A 12,242-nucleotide genomic window follows, 5' to 3' on the forward strand; every position below is an offset into this window, starting at 1 on the left:
GAACCAAGGGTGATCACAATATGTAGCATCATCTGTAATAAGTCACATGAGGGGATAAGCACTTATGCAAAAGCCCATTGGTGTTACTAATATAAATTTGTAACAAGTGTATGAATGAAGTGAAATTTGTTGGAGCAAAGTAGACTGATTTAGTTTTTTTCAAGATGGAGTTTATATTTCTGAGGTTTGAAACAACTTGAGGGTGAGTATATGATGACAGAATTCTCATTTTGAAGTGAACTAGGCTATCCCTTTAAGCTTGACTCTCAAGGCGTAATTTTTCTTCTTCAAATGAGTCAGTTTGCACATAGTTAAAACAACAATTACGATATTATAGCAGACAATACTGTAAATATCACACCTAGTTTTGTCTTTGGACAAAAATGCACACTTTAGAGCACTTCCTGCGGTCCATTTGATAGACTGAGGTAAATATGAGCGCGAAACTGCACAAGGTCCTGGCAGGTCAGGTCCTCACAGACGTGTAAAAGAAAATTGTGATTTACACTAAAATAAGTGTGAATAAATCGATAAGAGGAATCACATTTTTTATTTTATAACAATAATCCGAATCCTAACCTTGGGTATCCAATTTCAGGATACATTGATCGATTTTCAACTCCCAACCCATATAAAATTAACACGCAATTATTATATCATTCTGACCTTATAAGAGTCTACATATGCAATTTATGTTTATAAAATCACATTTACAAATCAAGTAACTAAACGTTAGGCTATAAGCTATCAACATGAAGGAATCCGCTTCTGATTACAGACGTTATTTTTAACATAATTAAGCCGTCTTCTAAACTAACATTAATCTGTTACTGATATTTCGTTTGCATAAAAAAATATAAAGATTCATTACTAACCATATATAGGCTATATGGCGAAATGTTGCCGACAGACACTAGCGACGCGATGCAAAGACCTGCGCTCTCAAAGTTACTCAGGGAACTGAAGAGTTCTTCACAAAATGGCAGCTTGTGGTTATTTTTCGCGGTGAGCTCATACGCTCGTTGGTGTTTTAAGCCCCCAACGTCGTCTTCAAGGCAGCACTGCATGGAAGGCACTCCCCGTCCCCAACAGTTTCAGCCAATCACAACACTGGTGCTCAAATTGAACTTTGAGCGCCAACGAGCAATCATGACTCGGATCTTGACTGGATTCAACTTGGCTCGGTAAGTTGCATAGAGCATTATTCTAAGAAATGATCATAATTTATCATGGAATGTTTTATTATTAAATAAATGACTATGCTTTGAAATATAGCAAACACTAGCTGCAAGGGATTTTCTTTGCTGGACGGACACTTCAGCTAGCTAGCTCGCTCACTGTAAACAGATTGCAATGATAGATTTTAGCTAACTGTTTTAAGCCAAGGTTAGCTCAAAATGTAGTCAACCTGTTCAAATAGCTGGCAGTGGTGAACATTCAATTTATTTTGGCAAGTAGCCTACGTAATTATCTATTTAGGACAGCTAGTAATGGGGGCAGCAGTTAGCGTTAGCTATCTTCCAGGCAGCCAATTCATTTTCACAATTCACAGTCTGCTTATAACAGCTACAAGACAACCTAGTTAAATGAGCTGCCCAAAGGCATGGATTATGGGTGTCTTTTCAAAACAACTTTAAGCATCCATTGCTGAGTAAGATTTAAGACATGCTTAGACATGTGCTCGTAATACTTAGTAGCTCTAAGGCAGCCATTTATTCCTAGATAACTGGAAGGCATCCAGGATAGAGCTAGATAAAGCCAGACTGACTTCTAAGCAGCTTTGTAATACTGGCTTACTCTGAGGCAGCCTGTTGAACTTTAGATAGCTCCAAGGCAGCTGAGGTGATGTTAGTAACACTGGGTAACTCAAAGGCAGCCATTTATTGCTAGATAACTGGAAGGCATCCAGGATAGAGCTAGACAAAGCCAGACTGACTTCTAAGCAGCTTTGTAATACTGGCTTACTCTGAGGCAGCCTGTTGAACTGTAGATAACTCCAAGGCAGCTGAGGTGATGTTAGTAACACTGAGTAACTCAAAGGCAACCATTTATTCCTAGATAACTGGAAGGCATCCAGAATAGAGCTAGACCAAGGAAGAATGATTTCTAAGCAGCTTTGTAATACTGGCTTACTCTTACTCTGGCTTACTCCAAGGCAGCTGAGGTGATGTTTTAACACTGGGTAACTCCAAGGCAGCCATTTATTCATAGATAACTGGAAGGCATCCAGGATAGAGCTAGATAAAGCCAGACTGACTTCTAAGCAGCTTTGTAATACTGGCTTACTCTGAGGCAGCCTGTTGAACTTTAGATAACTCCAAGGCAGCTGAGGTGATGTTAGTAACACTGGGTAACTCAAAGGCAACCATTTATTCCTAGATAACTGGAAGGCATCCAGGATAGACCTAGAAAAAGCCAGACTGACTTCTAAGCAGCTTTGTAATACCGGCTTACTCTGAGGCAGCCTGTTGAATTTTAGATAACTCCAAGGCAGCTGAGGTGATGTTTTAACACTGAGTAACTCCAAGGCAGCCATTTATTCCTAGATAACTGGAAGGCATCCAGGATAGAGCTAGAAAAAGCCAGACTCACTTCCAACTAGCTTTGTAACACTGGCTACTTCTGAGGCAGCCTGTTAAATTTCAGATAACTATGGCACCTTGGGCAAGTTCAAAGTTACTCACACAGTGTTGAGGAGCAGATTATTTATAATCAGGATAGCACAAGAAAAATATAATTTTTACATCATGTGTGGTCATGGGAACACCTTTAAGTGACTGACAAAATAGATGAGGAGTTTACTTCTATGTTGCTTTACAATATTGATTGCTTATAGTTAGGGGTCTAATGATACCCTCATGTTACGATTTGATACATATCTCGGTACTGAACTCAACATACAATACTCCCAAGACATGGTTAACAAAAAATGTACTGTGTATTTAAATACTAACTTTGATATTACATTGTGGGTTTGAATGAGTAGGCTTGGACTTGGTGCTTGTAACCCAAGGACAATGGTGTCACCAGAAAATAAAAATATTTATGATTCTGAAGCTGAAAATACTGAATTATTTCAGACGAATATGTCATTTAATTTAGTACTCACACTAAAACTCTGAAAACAGGGATTTTTTTTTTCTCACACAGTAACACAGTACATCCCTACTAATAGTTGACAAGATATCAAGGTATTCATACGTGTGCTATGTATCTTCTGTTCTATTTTCCTCCCCTTTAGAGAATGGAGACATATTGGAGAAAGTCCATTGAGGATGGTCTTAGGAAAGAAAGAGATCCAAGAATACAGCGCACAATTGAAAATGTTGGGACTTTTCCAGATGACCTTTTCATGAGGAACCACCTGGATGGCCTACATGAGAATGGAAAAGGGAGATTCACCTATATGAAGACCAGGAAAAATGTTATCCAGTGGAGGTGTGAGCGGTCAAACCATAAAACAGGTTCTTCGGCTGGTGACCCTGAGAAGACAAGGGCAAATTCCTGTTCGGCATATGTGTCCTTCCAATTCCTAACATCTGCCAATATAAGGGGTTGTGTTGTAAGGCAGATGTCAGAACATAGTGGCCATGACCTAACTAATAGAAAAGAAAGTAGAATGAACCGCATAGACGAGGACTTGGTAGAATTCATTCATAAGTGTATTTCTCAAGGGCTCTCAAATAGCCCCATTCTTTTAAAATGCATTGATTGGTCTCAGAGCCGGGGAAAAACAGACTTTATGGACAGAACATTCTTTGTCTCTCCAGAGGACATAACACAAATTAGAGCCACCTTCAATAAATACATCAGAATGGATGTAAATGACAGTGTATCTGTTGAAAAACTAATCCATTCTGAGTTGAAAGACAGTATTTTACTTTTTCAACCACTCTCACATAGTGAGGAACAGCCCCTGATGATTGTCTATAGTTCCACATGGCAGCTGGAGCAGCTTAAAAAATTTGGGGGACAAATGTTGTTTTTGGATGCTACCTACAAAAGTATCACTCAATATGGATTTGCCTTTTATGCAGTCATGGTGAAAAATGAAGAAGGTAAAGGAGTACCTGTGTCATTTTTTATTTTGAGTGAAGAGACGACATCTACTCTAACAGCTTGCCTTAAGACACTAAAAGAGGCAGCAGATGATCTCACACCAAGGTATTAAATGGTTAATGGTTCCAGTTGGTTGGGTTTTAGCCTGTACTTTCTTTACCACCTTTTATGATAATTTTATGAACTCAACACTTCAATTTACATGTTCAACAAGTTCAATTTCCATTCCTAGATGTGTTATGGTTGACAAGGACCAGACAGAAATCAAGGCAATTAAGACTGTCTTCCCGCATACCTCTGTGTTGCTTTGCTGGTTCCATGTCCTCCAAGTGAGCATAACTTATAGGAGTAATGCAGATGTGTAACCTTGAAAAAATATATTGCTGTTTTCAAGATTTCAAAGATTACTTGATTACTTTGATCTAAAGAGTCATCACTGATTCTGTTATTGTTAATTTTGTTTGTCATGAAGGCAATCCATCATTGGCTTGTCAAGAAAGATGGAGGCCAGGTCCAAGATCCAGCTGTGAGAAACATCATTATTCAAGGAGTATGTTTACTGAAGCAATGCCGTACAGTTAATTGTTCTTCCTTCTGAAACTTCACCTTGATAAACAGGATTGTGCTCACAAAAAATGTCATGTCAGCCATTATCCAGTCAAGCTCACTAAGAATTCAGCAGGAATTTGACAGTGTAACAGTAGACTGAGTTTATACCCCTCCCTTCTTATGGGTTGTATTTGTGTGCAGAGTAAGAAAATAAAGTATGAATGGTGGGTGATCGTAATTATAAAAATAATCTAATCATTGTCCTAATTTCACCTACATTTCTAGGAGAAAGAATTTCACCAGACAGCTTCTACGGTCCTTAAAAATATTCACAAAGAGACTGGGTCAGACAGAGTGCTGAACTACCTGAAGGACAATTGGATACAGTGTGGTGCCATGTGGTCCAATTTTGGCCGGATGTTTTTCCACCACCAGAGTGAAACAAATAATGTTGTGGAGAGGTGAACAAATCTTTCAATGTGCCTAAACACAACAACAATATATATATATATATATATATATATATATATATATATATATATATATATATATATAGCTGCAGGCAGCGATTGCGGGCCCAAGCCGGTTGCACCGCCAGCCCGGTGCCTTTAGTTACACTAAAGACACAGGGGTTATGGTGCCACCGTCTTGGACCCTCCATCGCTGCTTGCAGCTATATTTATATATATATATATATATATATATATATATATATATATATATATATATATATATATATATATCGCCGGCGTGAACACAACAACGCTGCCCAACATCAAATGGCAAACTCAATCATGCGCTAATCATTTGTGCTTCTGCTTCACTGACCATTTATCAGTTTGTACCAATGTCAGTGCAACGCGAGCCAATCTTGATTTTCTGTCGAGCCCCCCTGCCACACCCCGGTACCAGCTTCAGCCCGGACCTGTTGGCCGCGGGTTCTGACCCGTGTGCAAAGTTTCAAGAGTTTTTGAGCATGTTAAGAGCCCCAAAAGTGCCCGAGAAGTTGAAAAATAAAAACTGAACAAAAATTATCCTAAGGAAAACAATAGGGCCTTTGCCTTATAAGGCTTTGGCCCTAATTAGCCGTGAGTGAAGAGTGCTCTGCCTGAGTGGTATTTAGGACAGTAACGTTAAATACAAGTGCTCCACAGCAACTCTAGGGGCCGTTGTTTGATCAAAATGGAATTTCTACATGGTGCTGCTTTAAGGATATCCAGAAGTTATTATATTACTGTCTACAAGAAAATTTACACTGTATAATCCAAAAGTTAATACAGATATCTCCTTTTAAAGGTTCTTCTTTGGGATCAAGTACAACTTTCTTGGGGGATATTGCAACAAGAGGTTGGATGACTTATTACTTATCCTTCATAACCATGTTGTGAAATACTACTGGTAAGTCTATATCCAAACCATTATGTGGGTTCTTGGTTAAAATATTCAGCACTGTAAACAGAATGAATACTAAAACTGAAGAACATTGAAGGTCATTAAAAAAATGCTATTTAGTATAGCCAGAATTTTTGTAGGTGGGTGGTTGTTGGTTAGTCTAAATCTATGAAACCCTGGCAACCCACTGATTATAAACCCTTATGTCTTTAGCCATTTGGATGATTTTAAACTTGCTGGCCGAGTCCCATCCCAAGTGTCATATCCCGACGACAGTGCTAAAGCAGCTGAGAGGATGAGGTCTCATGGACTTGATCAATACGTCAGTCATCTGTCTGGAGGTCTCTTCCGTGTCCCCTCAGAAAATAAACCTGGTCTTTTTTATGAGGTTGATTTGCTGCACTGTTTGTGCCAATGTCCAGTCAATGGACAAGGTCAAAAGTGCAAGCACTTAGCATTAGCTCAAGAGTTGGCAAAAGATAAGGTGGACATAGTTGCACTTCGACAACAAAAAGCAGAAATGTTAAGTGCAACCCAGCAATTCTTGATTGATGGGAACACGATTGTGGTCCACTATAGTGACCACGTGGGCATAGTCTTTGTTTCTAAACAACAGTGCTCTTGTTTAACAAACAGTTTGGGTGAATTATGTGTGTGTTTGTTGGTGGCAAATAAACTGTATGAAAGTCAGACAGTCAGAAGTGAAATCAATGATGAGACAGAGCAAATTCATTCTGACGATACACTGCCACAATTGGACAGCACAGACATAGCACAGCCACAACACAGACACAGCACAGCCACAGCACTGTATCCGGAAAATGCTCAAAGATTTGAGTAGTTGGTGTGACAGCGAAAGTTATAATCCTTCATTGGCCCTATATAACAACATTAAAGCAGCCCACCAGCTTGCCTTTGGTAGGTTCCAAACACAAAGCAAAAAGAGGAAGATAGAAAGGCTACATAAATACAGGAAAGCAATTGAACTCACAAAAAGGAAATTGGCAAGTGCACACAAATGCACAAACAATCCAGAAAAAGAAATCCACAAAGTAAATAAGGACAGAAATGTAAAGCCTAAAGGTACTAAAAGAAAAAGGGGTCGCAAGTTGAACTCTGCTCAGAGTGAAGATACATAGCGGGATTAGGGTTAAGGCTGGGGAATATGTTTGTTAATATAATTGCTGTTTTAGTGCGTTTCTTAACAGAGTCTTTTGTTGCATATTTGTAAGTATAACTTTTACTTGAGATCCAAAAGACATGAGGGATGAGTTACATTCACTCAGTTTTCTTTGAAGCATGTGCTTGTCTTGTTTGTATGAGCTTGTCTTGCTTGAACCAATAAAGAATAATGATTTTTCATAGCTCATATCTGTCTCCTGTTTTTGTTTGGTGTTTTATACAGCCTAATGTTGTACATTGTGTTTTTATAATGTACAGTGTGATGATATCTTTTTAGCTAAGTGCTGCCTTGTTTGGCCAGGGCTTATTGGTGCCCGAGGCTAGTGTGTTGATACTAACTAACCTTAGTTAAAGGATAAATGAAAAACACAACTCTGAAAGATGTCAATAATTCTTTATAAAACCATTAATTTTACATAAAATAACTGAAAATGTGCAAACATGCATCAACTTGTGCAAAAATGTAAAGGGAGAGGATTATGACTGCATTTTTTTATGTTGTCATCTATGCATTTTGACAAAATCTCCACCACAACGTTAACCATTCCTGGCCCCAGACCATGGCTCAAGTTGTGGAAGTCCTGGCCATTCCTTTGAACCTCCTCAGCCAAATGTTGCAACTGGTATCTGGAGGGAGACATTGAATGTTCTTAGTATATAGCTTTGTCTGTGCATTTATATCAATATAGTGAAGCTATAAGACTGACAGAGCTTAAAGCAAGAAACCATTCTGTGCCTGAAATTATCTAAATATCATTATATATGACTATAAACTATCTATCAAATGTTAAATGTTGGCCCACTCTTGAATTCAGGCACAGTGCCTTTAAGCCCTGCAACTAAAATTTTAGCATCCATGTCTGAGCACACAAATGTATAAAGTTTTTTTTTTAATTATTATTATTATTATTTTTTTATTTTTTTTGCAAATGCTTACTTTAACTCAGTTGCTTTCCCAATAGCCACAATTAGGTCAGTGGTCATCGGCATGGTCACTGCCTCAAACTTGATGCCCTTGGCTGCAAGGACACCAACAGACTGGCAAAGGTCCTTTGCTTCCCCTTTAATAACAAAAGGTAAAACGGAAAATAAATGTGAATAAAATGAACACTGCCTTCGATACACTGTTATGTCAAAGTGCATTTTTTTTTTACAACTACTTAGCAACATAACCAACTTTGCAACCAAATTTAATGTAAAACTGTTAATAATTGAACTGTACCCTCTGTCAATCTGGTGCACAATGAGGTCACCTGGGTGACAGGCCCAGGGACCACTCCCACCTTCTTCAGCTCCTCCTTCAGGTTCCTTTTTTCATTTTTATTAATTCTGAGGAGTGATGTCAGTGTATTGACAGACATCATCTCTGGAGGAGCAGTCCTCCTCTTCACCTCCTCCACAGATACAGGGTACCTTTGTCAGACATATTTAAAAACAGAGGCCCATGAGTGATGAGTCTAAATCCAAGAAATCAAACCGGTAGATATGCTTTTGTAAACTTGTGATTGCCAATCATTGTTAGGTTGTTCATGTGTTGTTTCTATCGAGCTCCTGTACCATAATTAACTACAATCCTATTAACTTTCATCATCATGCCAGACACATACTAGATCCTATTTTGGGTAACATTTTAGAATAATGGTCTGCCATTGCAACACAGTCTCACACCAAGGCATCATATACTGACGCATCTTTACCATGACGCATACATCCGACGCACAGGGTACCCCGTTAGCGTCAATATGAGACGCAGGGGTTATGGTTAGGTTTAGATCTGGGTTAAGGTACCGCTAGGAGGCGCCTTTTGGCCTATTTCTATCTGGGTCTCATATTGACGCTAAAGGTGTAACCTTTGCATCGGATATAACCCCCTCCACCAAATGCGTAACAACTGCGGATCCGCTCCGGCACGACGGCAGAGTCAATAGGTTTCCATTAAAGTCAATGTGTGTATTTCCACTGACTGCGGAACTAACCCTAACACTAACCCAAACGTGAATTTACGAGAGCTCGTGACTTCACCTGTCAGTCATGTGCGCAGCCGTTCCGCATCAAATCCGGAGCTGGTGAGTATTGAAGGACGGCGGAGCACGGAGCCGTCATGCAGTGGAGTATATGCTTTTGTGTGAGACCAGGTTGGTCATTAATGAGTAACTATGCAGGAAGTAATGCAGTACTAATGAGTAATTCTAAATAAACTCTTCAGCTATTACTATTAACTAATATAGAAACAAGCTTTACTAATCAGTAAGTAATATAAAATTTAGGACATCGTTCCTTATTAGGTAATTAATAATTACTTGATGAGATTGGCATCATTAAAAACTAATAGGTAATTATCACAAATTATAAAGAGTTACTAATTAATTACTATTCACAACATTAACTTGTCTGACACGTTAGCACTTTAAAATAATGGTCCAGATCACTAGTAGTTCCTGCATAATGACTAGGTAACACTTGAGTAATTAGTGATGCCTTTTATGACCTTTTATATATATAAAAAGAAAGACAATTGCTAACGTGTCAGACAAGTTAATGTTGTGATTAGTAATTAGTAATTATTTTTAATTTGTGATAATCACCTATTAGTTTTTAATGATGCCAATCTCATCATAATTGATTACCTAATAAGGAACTATGTCCTAAATTTGATTTACTTAACAAATTAGTTAAGCTTGTTTCTATATTTGTTAGTAGCTGAAGTATTAATTTAGAATTACTAATTAGTTCTGCATTACTTCCTGCATAGTTACTCATTAATGAAGGACCATTATTCTTAAGTGTTACCTTATTTTGTTGTTATGAAACAAAATGTGATAAAGTTTTTTCTGCTGCTAAGAAAAAAACATATTAAGCTTAAATGTTTATCATAATTCTTACCTATGTGCACGGTGACCAGAGCACACCTTTAGGAGGCTTGGCACACAACGAAAAGCCTGGGTGTCCTTTGGGTCTTCAGGGTCTTGTGTGCCCTGGGGATCTAGTTCAGGGTCTTGTGTGCCCTGGGGATCTAGTTCGGGGTGTTGTGCACCCTGGGGATCTGGTCGGTGGTCTTGTGCACCCTGGGGATCTGGTTCATGGTCTTGTCCGACCTGGGGATCTTCACGGTGGTCTTGGGGCAGGTGAACAGATGACCCTAGGGTGTCCTTGGAGACAGGGGGTGGGGGCTGGAGGGCCAGTGGAGGGGTCACCAGAGGTGATCTATGAAAAATTTGGATTTTGGACCGTTTCGCTGGCCCTTGAAAATAAAAAAAAGACAAAAAAGATGAATAGCTGGAAGTGACTAGATAGGGGTTGATTCATTTTGGTAAAAGTATGGGAAACACTTTACGGTAAGGGTACATGAATTATCATGAATTCATGTATAACTTCATGCATGAATTATGCATTAATTACTGCATTAATATCTCATGAATCCTCAGGAACTAACATGAGTTCAACGTTTTTCATTCATGACTTCATGGATGAACAACACCTTAATTCAAACATTAAGATGAGTACATCATCCGAATTATAATTTATTACGCATGATTATGATGTTTTCTTTGTTCACAGTTATGCCACCATTAATAGCACATTGTTCATCAGTGTTTCAAATGACCTAGTCACCACTTTAGTTGAGGGGCCACACACATGATGAAGTCATTGATAGATAATGCTTAGTTAATTAATGATGGCTACTGTATTTTAATGTCAGCAGTTCATGTCTTCTTCATAGCCTTCAGGTAATTGGACAGACTCCAAAATAGACCAATCACAGCTCATAGCACACAACTTCTGTTAACTAAAGTGGTGACAAGGTCCTTAGAAACAACTGATTAAATGTGTTTTCATTATGATCTAGGCACCCACCTAGTCACCATTTAAGTTGAGGGGCCACACACATGAAGTCATTAAAATATAAGGCTTAGTTAATGATGACTACTGTATTTGAATGTCAAAAGAATGTGTGTGCTATGAGCTGTGATTGGTCTATTTTGGGGTCTTTTTTTCAAATACAGTAGCCATCATTAACTAAGCATTATCTATCAATGACTTCATCATGTGTGTGGCCCGTCAACTAAAGTGGTGACTAGGTCATGCGTAATAAATTATAATTTGGATGATGTACTCATCTTAGTTAATGTTTGAATTAAGGTGTTGTTCATCCATCATGAATGAAAAATGTTGAACTCATGTTAGTTCCTAATGATTCATGAGATATTAATGCATTAATTAATGCATAATTCATGCATGAAGTTATACATGAATTCATGAACATTCATGTATCCTTACCGTAAAGTGTTACCAAAGTATGTATAGATGGATGGAAAAAAAATGGTCGATGAATTAATTGATGGGTGAGATAATTAATTGAAAAATAGTGAGTTACATTCCATCAATGAAAAATTGAAAAGTCGAAGAAGACCCTTACCCCGTGAGCAAGCTGTTTGTGTTAATAAGCACAATTGCTTCCTTCCATTTGAATCATGTTGCTTGCTGTTCCTTGCTTTTTCTGGAGGACAATACAAGGTATGGTTTAGTACATTTCTGTCATTATATGTAATAGACATTTATGTTATGCAAATACTGAAGAATAAACCATCATGAAAGAATGGATGTACATTTTCTCCCTATAAACACAATGAGATTTTAAAAATGGTAAATGAATAGTGTAATTTAGAATGACCCTAAAATGTATTCAGGTTTACACTTACTTCGTGTGACCACAGGCATCTTTTCCAATAAATACACCTACATGATAAAAACAGAGGCAAAACAGTAGGGTAAGCAGGGTATACAGTTAAATATCAAATAATTCAAATGATGTGGCTACCTCTTAGTTATGTAAATGGAAGAGACACTTATTTAAAATGCCTTGCAGTTATCTGAAATTAACAAGTGGGCGAAGCTAGTTTTACAAAGCAACAGAAGTCGATTTGTATTTGTACATGTTTCACAGTTATCTAACAACTGGATTAGAGTTACTTAGCAAAATACATACAATTTAACACCCTGCCTCAGAGGTAACCTTAACCAGCCAAGCCAGTCTGTCTGTGCCTAGATCTATCCCAGTG

At 38.2% G+C, this 12,242-nt stretch overlaps 2 protein-coding genes across 2 annotated transcripts; one reads left to right on the forward strand and one right to left on the reverse strand.

Moving 5' to 3' along the window:
- Positions 1-1,121: 1,121 nt before the first annotated feature.
- On the forward strand, positions 1,122-7,079 carry LOC306997675 (uncharacterized protein). The gene is made up of 7 exons (XM_079611039.1): positions 1,122-1,184; positions 3,242-4,164; positions 4,292-4,388; positions 4,532-4,609; positions 4,894-5,069; positions 5,905-6,006; positions 6,214-7,079. The coding sequence occupies exons 2-7, from the start codon at positions 3,245-3,247 to the stop codon at positions 6,839-6,841; spliced, it is 2,001 nt and encodes a 666-aa protein (XP_079467165.1). The 5' UTR covers positions 1,122-1,184; positions 3,242-3,244; the 3' UTR covers positions 6,842-7,079.
- A 549-nt stretch (positions 7,080-7,628) lies between these two features.
- Positions 7,629-11,913, reverse strand: LOC306997450 (uncharacterized protein; the record flags this gene model as incomplete). The annotated part of the gene is made up of 6 exons (XM_079610755.1): positions 11,883-11,913; positions 11,600-11,680; positions 10,066-10,423; positions 8,405-8,595; positions 8,120-8,243; positions 7,629-7,809 (listed from the first exon to the last, which is right to left on the reverse strand). Exons 1-6 carry the CDS (start codon positions 11,899-11,901, stop codon positions 7,629-7,631), a joined length of 954 nt encoding a protein of 317 aa, XP_079466881.1. The 5' UTR covers positions 11,902-11,913.
- Positions 11,914-12,242: the final 329 nt, after the last annotated feature.

The sequence above is a fragment of the Phoxinus phoxinus genome (genome assembly GCF_949152265.1).
Source record: "Phoxinus phoxinus genome assembly, chromosome: 4".
Lineage (NCBI taxonomy): Eukaryota > Metazoa > Chordata > Actinopteri > Cypriniformes > Leuciscidae > Phoxinus > Phoxinus phoxinus.

What these genes read in the sequence shown, in the direction of transcription:
- LOC306997675 (XM_079611039.1), top strand. Translation starts at nt 3,245, where the DNA reads ATGGAGACATATTGGAGAAAGTCCATTGAGGATGGTCTTAGGAAAGAA. An exon ending in GCAGATGATCTCACACCAAG is followed by an intron (nt 4,165 to 4,291) that starts GTATTAAATGGT and finishes TTCCATTCCTAG; the next exon opens with ATGTGTTATGGTTGACAAGG. An exon ending in GAAACATCATTATTCAAGGA is followed by an intron (nt 4,610 to 4,893) that starts GTATGTTTACTG and finishes CTACATTTCTAG; the next exon opens with GAGAAAGAATTTCACCAGAC.